The sequence below is a fragment of the Artibeus jamaicensis genome, unplaced genomic scaffold (assembly GCF_021234435.1).
Source record: "Artibeus jamaicensis isolate MK-2021 breed Jamaican fruit bat unplaced genomic scaffold, CSHL_Jam_final scaffold_537, whole genome shotgun sequence".
Lineage (NCBI taxonomy): Eukaryota > Metazoa > Chordata > Mammalia > Chiroptera > Phyllostomidae > Artibeus > Artibeus jamaicensis.
Genome location: NW_026522047.1, coordinates 4802665 through 4816461, shown reverse-complemented (window position 1 = coordinate 4816461; position 13797 = coordinate 4802665). Strand labels below are relative to the sequence as shown.

Here is a 13797-nt window from a genome sequence, read left to right as displayed (position 1 = left end):
AGCGACCAGCTCCCCCGCTTCCTGTTTTGTCTCCCCCTGCGCCACCGGAAGTCAGCCAAAGGGGAGTCGCAGAACAGTGGGGGTCTAGGCAATGGGCGGGGGACAGACTGGACAGACTGCACACAAGCCCGAGTCAAACAGCGGGAGCCTGCACTCCAGCAGGAGACAATGGGGACCGTGAGAGAGAGGCACAGGAATGCACAAAGCTGTACCATCTGCGACAGCAGCACGGACATAGAAGGGATAATGCTCAGTGAAGTCACTCACTCAGAGAAAGGCAAGTACCATGTGATTTCACTTACACGTAGAGTCTAATGAACAAAATAAACAAACAAAATTGAAACAGACTCACGGACACAGAGAACAGACTGATGGTTGCCAGAAGGGGGGGTGTTGGGGGCCTGGGTGAAAAGTGTAGGAATTGAGACATGCAGACCAGTAGTTACAGAATAGTCACTTAGGGAACACGGTAACATGTAACAACCATGTGTGAGTCCAGGTGGGCACTCAAAATACTGGAATCGCTTTGTAAAAGTAGTATGTGATTGACTAACCGCTGTGCTGTATATCTGAAACTAATACAAAATAACACTGAATATAAATGGAAAAAATAAAAGAACTCCCACTGATAAGCCCCCCTCAAAATGCAGAAAGTTATGAATCCTCTTTCTTAGAGACCAAGTGTTCCCAGTGGCCAAACTTTCCATGGGTGGATGGGCTAACCCCCAACACGCTGTCAGCACAAACAACACGAGGCCACCCACGCAGAGTGTCAAGTAGCCCTTGGCTCTGCACAGATGGGACAGAGGAAGGGAGCTTTACCTGGGGCTCCTGTCTTGCCTGCAGAGGCCTTTGCCCCACCCTGGGAGGCACTGCTTCCAGGGGACACAGTCTCGGCCGGATATGTGGTCCCTAAAGTCTCCAGCTCTCCCCGGTTTGAGGAGAACACCAAGTCCAGGGATGGCAGCTTCAGCATGCATTCCACTCTGGACACTGGCAAGCAGCTGAACTTGATCTGAGAGGGCTGTGGTGCAGACAGCCAAAAGGGAGGAAAAGGCTCCAGGTTAGACACATTCAACCAGATTCCAAAAATTACATTTCCCTTTCAGGCCACAGGTTCTGGCTGTCCGACACACAGAAGGACTCTGTGTTTAATGTACTAGCTTTTGCAAACAGACCCATGGGGCATCCAGCAATGTATTAACATAACGGGATCACTTTTAAACATCTAAGTATTTGAGGAGTCTTTTCTGAGTGATAAATATTTAGGTATTTAGATCATTAAAGACCCTTGTTCATAATCAAGTCTAGGAAGTCCTTTCCCTTATGCTAAAATTTTAAAAGACTTGCATTGAAAAAAGTTCCATAAACTCTCAAGTGCTCAGCCATTAGTTTTCAGGAGACCCTGGAAAGCTACGCAAAGCACCAGGAGGAAGTTCTGGCCAAACGGCCGCTGCAGAGAGCAGCTTGCGCAGGGGACCGACCGCTACCGTATCTTCTATTCTGGAGATGGAGGGCACGATTCCAACTGAGGGTGAGCGAAACCCTCAAGTTTACCAGTGAGCAGTTTTCAAATCCTCTTACTAAATGGCCTCAATCGGATGCCAACTTTACTCCCAAGGGCCTACTGATGGGGCTGCATCTTAGAGGGAAAGAACAAAGAACAATCACATGACCCGTAGCAAACTCTCAGAGGCACTGCTGCGACTTTGTCTCAACTGCCCTCTCCCTTTGCCGCAGGCAGCAGGGCAAGAGATACACAGGCCGCCCTGCAAAAGATGTTCATGCTTAAGTGGGATTTTAACTCACGTATTTTTATTTTTGCCACACAGGCCTGAAATCTAAATTTTGAAAACCCTCCTTGGCAGAAAAGCACATACATGAAACTGCACAGGTGCTTCCCTGAGGTGCTGGGTGCCTTGCAGCCACAGTGCATCCAAAGGTCTGTGAGCCCCGGGAAAGACAACGTGAACGCAGAGGACCAGGTGGGAGAAGCCAGAGGACCAGGTGGGAGAAGCCAGAGGACCAGGTGGGAGAAGCCAGAGGACCAGGTGGGAGAAGCCAGAGGACCAGGTGGGAGAAGCCAGAGGACCAGGTGGGAGAAGCCAGAGGACCAGGTGGGAGAAGCCAGAGGACCAGGTGGGAGAAGCCAGAGGACCTCGGGAAAGACCGCCCCTTGGACCGAGGGGGCGCGGGGCCCACCTGCACGCGCACATACACCACGACGTCCACGGGGAAGGAGGAGCACGCGGACGTGGAGGACGACACCAGCGACACTGCCGACTCCTCCATGGGCTCCGGGATCTCAAAGTGCCCCATGTCCTCATCCTGGGAGCTGACTGCTGTTGGAAGGTCCGGTTTCAGCCTGGCCATCGGGACCAGGGCCAGCCCCGCACTCGGGGCTGTGAGCACGCTGCCACCCTTGCTTCTGCGGCCCCTGGAGCCGCGCTCCGGTCCCCAAGCCCATCCCCCACTGTGGCACCAAACGCAGCAGCAGCGATGCCTCTGCCCTCAAGGACTGCCCATCGAAGAGACGCCTCAGGACCTCAGGAGGGGACCGTCCTGAGCTCACTGTGGCCGTGCGGAACCCCCCATGCTCACCAGGACCTGGTCTGTTTACTTATAAATGAGGACTAGCTGACCCCTCAAGTTCTTTCTCAGCGCTATAATTTTTTTATGTTATCACTGAATATGTTATGTAATAGCAGATAATGCTGAAATTATGTGTTATGTAATAGTAGATAATCGCAAAATCCTTCTAAGTCCTAGAGCCCCAAAATGTGCACGATGGGCGAGCTGGAAGGAGGCGCTCACCTGTGTAATTCCTCTCAATGGGGGTGATGGGGATCGTCTCCAGAGCCTTTTCCAGGAAGTCCAACAGGCAGGGGCTGATGACCATCTCTTCCGGCAGTGACTGGAGGGCGACCCAGGCATACAGCTTGGCCGTCTTCACTCCTCCACTTCCTTTTCCCTTGGCTAGAACAATGACAGACGTGGGGCGAGCTTAACACAACAGATGGCGACTTCCTGAGACCTCAAAATTTCACGGCAGTCTATTGACATGACTAAAACCGTACAAGAATGTATAAGGACCGTGGGCAGACAGACACGAAACGTTAACATCAGAACACAGAGGTGACTAAAGACATAGATAATGAGGTATTCCTACTTGCTCTAGCTCATGAATTTTGGTTAGGTTTTCAATACAGAGAACTTTGACAATCTTTAGTGGCAAGTGAAGAAAAATGCCATTATTTTCAGGCTTCTCTCTGTTCTTGCTCTTCTTAGCACCCACACGTCCGCAACGCATCCCTGCGTGGGCTGTGCCTCTCCTTCCACCTAACCCAGTATTCCTGAGTCAGCAGGGTGAGTTCCGCGGCTGCCTCAGGCCTGGCTAACTTTGCCTTAGGATGCTGACTGTAACAACACATACCAGTTTTGTAAACCTAGGAAGTAAATTCAACTTCTGTGAGCTTTAACTTCCCTCGTGTATCAAGTGGGAATAATAATGCCTGTTCTGCACTTAGTGGGCACAGATGTTAGATGTGCCTTGTCAACTGAAAATTATATGAAAAGATTAGCATTATTATCATGATCACAGGTTACTTTAAAAGATTTATACATCAAGTTCCATCTCCCAAACGAAACCGTTTCAGATGATGACTGTCCACTCTGCCATTCCCTCTTGGAAATTCAATGTGGGCAGGGCACTGTTCACACAGTGTGGTACCCAGGCTCCAGAACAGCCTCTGATGTCCTGGTCTGGCATCCACATCTGGGAGTGGCTCCCCCCCCGACAACTCTGATCAGGGCTGGGCTGCAGGACCAACAGGCACTGTGGATGGGATGATGCGTGACTTCTGAGGCTGAGCCATACAAGGTAAGTCCCTTCAGCCAGGGACTCCTTCTGAGGGACTCCCCAGTCCAAAGGAGAGGCCTGAGGGGGCAGGACACAGCTCGCAGCCATGTGCCCCAGGCATGCATTCAGGTGACACAGGCCTCGCCCAAGCTTGGCAGAGGCTCTGTAAAGGACAGTGAGGTCAGATGAACCCAGCCACACTGCTCCTGAGTTCGTGATCTACGAAAGCTGGGTCTGAGGTTATAAGCTGCCCGGTTTTGGACGATCTGTTGTGCAGTAATGGATAACAAATGCGGTCACACTAATGCACCCTGTCTTGTATAAGTCTGATGTTTCCATCTAGATCATCGCTTCCAAATTGGAACTGCAGAGCTTTTTCTAAATATGTGGAATCAAAAAAACTAAGTGTTTACCATACTAAGTTTATTTTAACAACTGATATTCTAAGGTAGTATCAGTTTGAAAAACAGGCCAGAGTAGCTAGCTCATACTCCCATCTGTGAATCCTGTACAGCCATTATGAAGTCTATTTCCTCTTCTCTTAAACCTGTGAGTCTGAAAGTCTCAACAGAGCAAGCAGACGATGACCAAACAGTAAGTCGTGAGAGAAAGGAAAAGCCGGGCATGTTTCCATCAGTACCTGAGGGCGGAGGTGGGGGCTGGGGAGGAAGTAAGGTGTTAGTCTTGCTCTGGACAGTGCAGGGCAGAGGAGGAGGAGAGGCGGCACTATCTCTCATACCGGACAGCTTGGACTCTTTCGAGAGTGTTCTTGGCAGGGATGACCCTCTGGAGGCGTTGGGCGACTCGGTCTTCAGCGTCTTGGAATTGTAATGCAGCTGCATTGGGAAGAAAAGCCTTTCAAAGCCAAAACCACGCCAGTGAGAGAGAGGAGATGTAGGAGAGGTGTGGAAGGAGGGCAGGCGTCCGGCACCCGAGGAGCCAGGCCCCGTGCTCACAGGGTAGCTCTGGGACCCTGGCGCTTCTTCGCTTTCTCGCCTCTTCAAACTTGAAAAGGTTGCCCTGATGGTATTTAAAGTTATTTCTAGCTCAACATTCTAGGATTCCACAATTCTAGAATCCAAAAACTAGTTGTTTAATAGCATTGTACTATGCAAGGCTTAGTAAACATGTTCTAACTGTCAATGTATAAAAAATAAAATAAACTTTCTGCTCAAACTTTGTGGCAAAAGCCATCCTGGAGCAGTGACAATGTGCCATGAGGAGGCTCACACGTTAGCGAGCCGCTCGGACATCCCACTTCCACATAACCGGCGAGAGAGAGCAGACGCGGACCCCCGGGACGTGACCCCACGCCCTGGGCCCCCAGGCCTGCACCTTCACGTCCACGCCAGGGATGTAGAAGACCGTGGTCTCCAAGTCACTCGGCTTGGTCTGCAGGGACGACGGCACCTTCTTGCTTGTCATTAAGTGAGTCGTAGAAGCATAATTAGTTTGAAACTTCTTTTTTGAAGGAGAATCTTGATCTAAACTCCTAGAACTTCTGTCATAGCTCCTAGAAACAGAAAAGTGTTTTATCTTTCTAAACGATGACATTCCTCTCTCTTCTTTTTGTTAAAATCAAACTGTCACTTACACAGTTAGTGGAATGCCATCCCTCAACGATGAGGTTGAGAAGGGAAAGCTTTTTGGGGTGTCTGGCTAAACCGCAGACCCTCACACTGGCGCCGGTTCTGCCCTGCAGTCCGAGACCTTTCCTCTCACCTGGGCTCGTGCCTGGCCCACTGGGCACAGACACTGAACTGAGTGCTGCTGCCCGTTACAGAGGTGAAAACAGTGGCACCAGCGAGTTACTGTGGTTTATCGGGGTTCGACCCAAAACAAATGGTCTCTTTTCACCATCACTACTACCTTTGTAAGAATTTCATTTTTATCTTGTGATTTCATAAAAGCCTCCTTGGGACCCTTGCTGGTGTGGTTCAGTTGCTTGGAGCACCGACCCATAAACCCAGAGGTCATAGGTCTGATCCTGGGTTGGGGCATTCGAGAGGCAACTGGTCGACGTTTGCCTCCTTGCTCTCACACCTCTCTCCCTCCCTCCCTCCCCTCTAGGACCAATGGACATGACCTTGGGTGAGGGCTAAAAAAAGAGAAGAGCCTCCTCTGGCAGACAAACTAGTTAAAGACCTTTCTCACAGAACATCACGAACACAGGAGAAGGGAACACGTGGGGTCGGAGCCCACCGCTGGTCTCCCAGCTTCAAGGTCTGCGAGCCTCACCCTCTGGTTCCATCTGCACTCCCACCACCCACCCAACTATGATCTTCTTATTCTCTTCCACATTGGGAAAGAAAAGTGAACCAACAGTGTGACAGGAAGATAACCTAACATCCAGCCTGCTCATGGCACCAGCTGCTACTGATGAGAGCAGACAGTGAAGCCGCAGGTGTGCCAGGACGACACCCAGCACACGGAGGCCCCTGTGTGCAAGCAGCCCCGCCACCCCATTTCCCAGTGAGTCCGTCACAGTAACCAGCAACGCTCAGCAGCCAGAAGCTCCCGAGGTGGCACTGCTCTCTAAAACAGAGTGTGCTCTGAGAGGGGGGCCAACGGAGAGATTCACACTGGTCTGAGGGGAACCCAGAGATGCAACTGTTTTAATTAAAGAATTTCCTAGAATCTAAGTTAGACACCCACTTCTAGTTGCCAAAAAACATGACACACCTGTCTAAACAAAGCGTGCCGCACAAGCACCACTCGGACACCGAGGTACGACCGCGCCACTCTCCACACCCGTGCTGCTGCAGGGTGCACTGCACCAACGGCGCTTCCACCGGGCAAGACTACATGCACCCTCGTCCAGGCGCTCGCTCACCTCCTCAAGCTGATGTCGTCATGCTCTTGTAGGAGGGTGGTCGGGTGCAGCACGCACTTTCCACTGTCAATTTCCACCCGTATGTCTAGTTCAAAGTCGATGTTCCTCTCTGAGGTTGTGCCACTGAGGCTCCGGTTGACAGGTGCCGTGGGCCAGCGCTCTGTGAACAGCTGGTGGACAGCAGCGAAGCCCGTGGCCTTCTTACGAGATGTATGTCTATGGAGAGAACAGCTGGTCACCACATCAGAGCAAAGCGGGAAAAGTTTGGACAAACTACCCTCCAATGTGCTGTGCAAACCACAGTCTGTAAGTAGACTGCACTATTTCATAGGTTCACACAAAATACTCAACCAGCTCGCACTAACTGAAGCTTCTCCTAAGTGTAACGGAGTCACGTCTCATTCCACACCCATGTGTTGAGAGCTATGACTGTGCACCGCCCGTGCACTGAGGACACGGGCGCAGTCTCCACCTGGGGCGGGGGGGGCAGCTGCAGAGGAGTGTGGGCACCACACCCCGCATTTGGGAGGAGACAACATTTTGCAAATGCTGTGAATCTTCTGCGACTGTATTAGGGGCAGAAGCACAGGAGGAGGGAAAAAAACAACGCCCTATGGAGCCGCATTGCACCAGTACACCACGGGCACGTGTCCCCATCTCGCTCCATTAGGCATGTGAACAGCTGTTTTCTGCAAACAGCTACACGCAATGCTTTAAGCTCAGTCACCCTAGATTCAGAGATGTCACCCGAGGATCTTAAAACAAAAAGGCTACTCACGAGGGTTTCCTGTAGATATAAAACCTTTCCTTCTCATGATCTTCATCCTTTTCATCCTTCTCGGAATCTTCGCTCGTAGAAGACAAACTGTCATCTCGCCGGCCATCTTCAGGCTGGAAGGCGGCGCCTGGGGACAAGCCCGGCACACGGGGGGAACGGAACACGGAGCAGGACCCTTCGCTGCTGGGTGAGTAATGAGAGGGGCCGTCGATGGTGACTGACAGAAGATCCAGTTCTGTCTCCTCCGGAAACTGATCGTAAAAAGGGGAAACTGGAATCAGGTTCAAATCATGAACTTCTCAATTAAAAAAAAAAGACAGATGTTTAAGCATTTAAAAATTGTCCCAGAGGCAAATTTCCTCACTCTGAACTTTTTTGGAAAGAAAGGTCAGCTTTACGATCGTATGCATTGGCACAGCAAGGAAGGAAGCGGAAGGTCGAACCACAGAAAGTCACACCACCGACAGAGGAAACACTAGAGTGACACTTAATAAGCATGTGCCATCGTGGTAATCAGTAGGAAGCGCAAGTTAAACATGCTGCGGAGAGAGAGGGAAACAAGGGCCCGCTGCAGTCGGAGGCTGGGAGGGCGTCAGCAGCAAGGAGGGCGCCCCGAGCACGCTGCCGGACGGCTGGGGACAGCAAAGAGCTTCATGAATGAGCAGGTCAATGGCTCAAACTTAAGAACCCTACACGTGAGGGTGAACAGTTCGCATAAACACCGTGGCACTGAGGACTGCAACCCGTGGCCACTGCATTGAAGGGGGCGACAGAAACGCGGGGCTGCCCGCGAGCTGCTTCGCACTCCCAGTTCTGAGAGCTGCCCGAGGCCCTTCGGGAGCTGTGGGCCTCTGTCCAGTGCGATGTGCAGGGGGAGCGATTCTTTGCTGCGGCTCCTATTTGACACCTAGTGAAGTTCTAATTTCCTAATTCAAAACTTCAAACATTTGCAGGATTCACCTTTTCTTTACTTTTGATAAGATACATGTTATTTAGTAAATAAAGTAAATCAAATTTTACTTGTCAAAGCATCTTCAATTTTTAAAACTATGGTGAGAATTTATATAGATAAATATCCGTTTTATATTCATTTTTTATTTAACCATGCCTAATGATCTCTTTTGTAGTTTATAATTTTATATACTATTTTTATTAACAGCATACATTGTTATATAAAAGTAGGACTTGACTCAGTTCAAATGTTAATGCATTTAGGAATCACTCAATCATTCCCAGTATACACACATATTGAATCATTATGCTATACAGCTGAAACTAATACAATGTTATATGTCAATTATATCCATTAAAAAAACTTAGCTGGTAGATTCCACCCTATTCACTGTAAATGATTTATTTCCAAGTCCATTTTTAGAAAAAGGATAGGTTTATCAAGCTCATTGTATTATAATCTAGTAGTTTTCAAACAAAATTCATCCCTGGCTGGTGTGGCCCAGTGGACTGAGTGCTGACCTGCGAGCCAAAGGGTTTTTGTTCGATTCCAGGCAGGGCATATGTCTGGGTTGTGGGCCAGGTCCCCAGTGTGGGGTGCGCAAGAGGCAACCACACACTGATGTTTCTCTCCCTCTCTTTCTCCTTCCCTTCTCCTCTCCCTAAAAATAAATAAGTAAAATCTTTTTTTTTAAAGCCGCATATATTTTTAAAAATTCAGTTTGACTAAATTTCAGGGCAGCTATGGGAAATACAGGGTTCAGCAGAAGTACCACTGCCTGCTTGAGTGTGGTTGGCAGGGTAGTGATATGGATGCAGTAAGTTGTCGTTTTAATTTGAACATTTCACCTAAAATGTCATAATGTGCTTAAGTGCAATACTGTCCTGTTACAGAATTACATGCTTATGATTTTGTGGTAAAAGATTCTGTAATAAAACAGGGGTGTTACTTGTGCTGGACCCTGTACATTGAGAGTGTAGCATAAAGGAGCATAAAAGAGAAGGAATGCCAGGCACATGTGGAAGAAGTGCCAAGTTCTAAAAGTCGCTTGACAACATCTAGACAAAGGTTTATATGAGTAGTATGTAAGGTGCATTTTTAAAATTCAATTGTACTTTTCTGACTTATTTAGAGAAAATATCTGGCTCATATAAACATTATTTTGACTTACAAATTATGACTAGCATATTTTCCATACTGTTTTAAAAATGAGAATAATTTTCTAGGTGAAGTTTTTATACATTTTTTATGCTAGTGACTCAAAAGAAATAACATTCAATGATTAATTTGTTGTTCTGTGATAGGTTTGATTTTAATTTGAACCAGTTATCTACCTTTTTTAAAAGAAAATACTCATTTTGTATTAGGGATTAGCAAATAACCAATAAAATTGCATTTTTTGGTTTACAATTTGGTTGAGTTGATTTATCCTTTTAATTGTGAAGATTAAATAGCATTAAACTATGAAGAAGTATAAAGCTAAAGTATACTTATGCAAGAGCTCTGTAACTCAAAAAATCTTAAACCTTTATCTAAAATATTTCTGAGGTCTGAGTTTAGTATGAAATGTGAGGAAGACATTGAGAAAGAAGATTTTTCAAGATGGTTAATTAGTTTAAAAGCAGAATTTACATTGTTCTTAAAAAGTACCTGAAAGTACCCTTCCCCGGGACAGCTGGACTCTGGTGTGCTTGCCCACACTGTTTTTTTCAACTTAAAATAATAAGAAAATGTATAAAAACTCACAAAAAATGATTTCAAATAAACAAATACAAAAAACAAAACAAACTTTTTTAAGATGCTATTAAATTAGACTGCAGCTTCGAAGCCGACCTGCTTCCTTCTGGCTTCTGCTCTCGTCTGGACGTATTTTACACTGCAGTGCAAAGTACTGAAACGCACAAACGCAGGACCACTCCACGTCGCACCTGCGCACAAGCCCTAGCTTGGTGCGGCTCTGCAGCAGGAGGAGAAATGCCCCAGGAAACCTGAGCGAGCAGCGGGGTCTTCACTCTCCGCACAACGCCGCCGGGCGGCGCCCTGCTCTCCCAATGGACGCTCCGCTGCTTGGGCCGTCACAGCCCCCACCCAGCCGCAGGCAGGACTCGAGCTCTGAAATCTCAGAGCCGTCACAGCTGTGTGGTCCCTTGGCCCCATGCATCTAACACAGAAAGCCTCGCTTACTGTGTCTTGGATGTTGAACGTCACTCGGGGCCCAGGAGATGCTGCGTCCACACGGATTTCCGGGAGCTCCTCAGGGTCTCCTGCTCGAGAACTGAGTGAAATAAATGTGGAGTTATAAAACATCAGCACTCCTGTTTTTAAAAAGACCCTGGACTTCATCAGAGTCTGATTTAAGACACTGCGGTCTATTTCTAAATGTTTACCATAACCAAAGACTGAACTTTTAGTACAGCATTTCTTAACTTTAAGAATCTCATAAGAAAACATTGAATGTTTCATTGACATAAAATGTTCTAAAAAAGAATTAACAATTTTTACTTTATAGTGCTCATTTATTAGTAAACCAGCATTTTCCTTCAATATGTAAAGTCACATGCTAAACGTGTGTGAAATCACACACTTTCTAAAATGACACACTTGGAGCAGCAGCTACTAACCGGCCCTTTTTCCATTCTTTGGACAGTCCGCAACTTCACACGTAAACCTGCCTAAGAAGTGATGTCCTTCGTTCCTGAAAAGCACGCGATGACAGTGGCTTTTCAGGAATGAACGTCTTCACTGGACTCCATCTGACAGTGCCCAGGAGTCACAAACTGCTGGTGTGTGAAACACTAGGTCTGCTCTGGCTTTCACGAGTACGTGGCTCCCACCCTCAGCACACCACACACGAGCAGTGGGCCTTGCTCGGGCCGCAGGTGGCCCGGCTGGCTGGCTGGACTGCACATTACCTGGCCCTCTCCGTCCGCTTCAGAGGCGGCCTCCCAGAAGCAGAGACGGTCTTCGACCGGCTGTAGCTGGGTTTGTAGCCCAAACCCCACTTATCCTTCAGGGAAGCAGCCTAATGGAGTGGGGGAGAAACAGGGTGAGTGTAAGCCACTGTGAACCAGCCGGCGGCCGCCCCAGGTCAGGAACAAGCAGGCAGGTGGAAGTGAAGCGTTGGCCAGCTGCGCTTTGGCCCCCGTGTCTGCTGAGAGAGGGTACAGCAAACACAGTAGCCACCAGCTGGCCCGAGAGAAAGACGGGAGCGGGGTGAGCATCACAGAGAGAAGGTGGGAAGAGAGGAGACGACTGAAGAGGAGCTGAGAATTACGAGGAAGGAGGAGAAGAGCCCCAGGCCCCTCGGGTCCCACCACAGGCAGCTGGGACAGGCCCCCACGGCGGCAGGGGAAGGCAGCGGCGGCTGGAGCGCTCTCCGGGCCTCCAAACACGGAGCAGAGGGCGGAGCGCAAAGGGATGTACACGGCGGAGGCGTGTGGCGCAGGGGGACTCGCCGGACACTCGGGGGGAAGCCGAGGGAGGCCTGCGTTAGGGACACAGGTTTTCGCTCGTCGGGTTTCCCCCGACCCTCCCTGCCTAGTTTTGTTTTTCAGTCATTACTGAGTGTGAGCGACCACACACACTACACAAGCATTACTTTAATTATGCTGTGTACAGGGTTATGCATTTATTAACACTAGAAGCCAGTGGAGAATAACTCAAATGGGACCTTACACTTGACTGAAATCAGTGACTCAGAGCGACACTCAGACTAGGTTGTCTGAGACTCGGGGGGCACAGGAAGAGGGCTCAGGCCCAACACTGCTGGGCCCGTCCCACCCCGCTCTGACCCAGCAGCGCTGCCTCGGTCGGTGTGCGTGTACGGGGGCGCCTCCCAGCACCCTCTTCCGGGACGAAGAAATGGAGGGTTCTGTTGTTTATCTTTTCTTAAAAAGTGAGTTTTCCACTCACAAGACCCAAAGCAATCTACTTCCACTCAAATAAGTTTTAGGGTTTTTTTTCTACTGCATGTAGCATAGCTAGATATTTATTTGAATTGTTCGGCAACCAGAGCAAAGTCCAGAAAATGTGGTGGGTAGTGGGGTCAAAGACAAACAACTTGCTCTTTAAGAGACTAAAACACTACTACGGGCAGCTAAACACACATACGGTAAAGCGGGAATCAATCTCTGAACGGTGCAGTGAGCCGTAAGGAATGGGACGGGGTAGAAGGGACACAAGAGAGTTCCCATCTGAGGTCCGGACTGAAAAGAAAGGGCGAGGTCACGAAAGGCAGACTGAGCCCCTGGCTGAGGGCAGTTTGTGGGTCTGCATCTCGGCGCCGTGGGGACTGCTGGTGTGTAACCGTGGTCATGTGACCCCCCTCCCATGTCTCCGTTTCCTCATCCTTTAACCGGGGAAGGACACGAGCTCCTCACAGGGCTGCCGTAAGGACTTCCTGGGCCGTCACACTCACAGAGTGCTCTAAACAGTGCCTGGCGTGCAGCCAGAGTGAGGTGCACAGACTAGCTGGTATTGTCACCAGCAGTGGAGGGGAGAGAGAACAGTGTACGTGCCATCGTAAGGTTCAGGAAGCAAAAAAGAAAAAGCCTACTCGGGAGGCGCTGACTCACTCGCATGCTGGACCTCCGTAATTTCTTGCGAACGTCTCTTCGAATATCATTCACGGCAACAGATTCTAACTGCTGGTAACGCTGAATTTCCTGGTTTATGGTTCCTTCACTGGCACCTAATTTTCTGGATGCAAAACAAATACGGCAATTAATATAAAGAAGTTAAAAAGTAAAGCTGATTTTTACTTGCTCCTTCTTAATTCTTCCACTTTTCAGAACATCAAAGATTACGTACGAACAAGCCACAACCCTCTAGGAAGTTAAGACTCAAACCGGCAAACGGTGCAAGGCCGGCTCCGAGGTTTCAGGAGGTTTCAGGAGGCGGTCGGCACTCACTCCCGTGCTGCCTCCCGACCCTCTGTGAGAGCCACGCACTGCTCTGCGGAGGGGCAGGCACGTCCTACCTGCACAGTGTAAGCCTCAGGAAGGTTTTAGGGAGGAAGCATGCATCTGCTTCAAGTCAGTTTTTCCACCCAAGAACAAAACTCAAACTGTAATGTAAGTCAACAGGAAAATGTGAATCACAGTATCATAATTAATTTTCAGACAAGCTTTCAGGCAACCCCTTTCACTGTAAAAAACATGTATGTTTATGTAAAGTCCTTGAATTCAAAATAACCACAGGTAGAGATGTTGGAAGATCAGAAAATATGAGGCATGTTGATCGTCTCTGGAAAAGTAAACTTTCAAGTCTGCTGAGAAGAACCCTACAGAGAAAATGCTACTTAGCAGCAGACAGGAGACGCAGAGAACAAACTGGCCACACACCCCTCCCCCGGTCCGCCCCGCGCCCACCTCAGT

The 13797-nt window shown here is 48.9% G+C and overlaps 1 protein-coding gene across 9 annotated transcripts in view; it reads right to left on the bottom strand.

The window, feature by feature from the left end:
- BLTP1 (bridge-like lipid transfer protein family member 1) overlaps nt 1–13797 on the bottom strand; it is a 115456-nt gene that overhangs the window by 15515 nt on the left and 86144 nt on the right. For 5 of the 9 annotated variants that reach the window (XM_037129905.2, XM_053658675.1, XM_053658671.1 and 2 more), the window contains 11 exons: nt 12997–13120; nt 11335–11444; nt 10607–10697; nt 10073–10135; nt 7471–7721; nt 6693–6908; nt 5195–5372; nt 4500–4695; nt 2815–2976; nt 2203–2342; nt 823–1024 (listed from right to left, as the gene is read on the bottom strand). In XM_037129905.2, coding sequence (XP_036985800.2) covers nt 823–1024; nt 2203–2342; nt 2815–2976; nt 4500–4695; nt 5195–5372; nt 6693–6908; nt 7471–7721; nt 10073–10135; nt 10607–10697; nt 11335–11444; nt 12997–13120 — 1733 coding nt within the window. The remainder of the gene's footprint in view (nt 1–822; nt 1025–2202; nt 2343–2814; nt 2977–4499; nt 4696–5194; nt 5373–6692; nt 6909–7470; nt 7722–10072; nt 10136–10606; nt 10698–11334; nt 11445–12996; nt 13121–13797) is intronic. The other 4 variants (XM_053658672.1, XM_053658676.1, XM_053658670.1 and 1 more) reach the window with 3 other exon arrangements.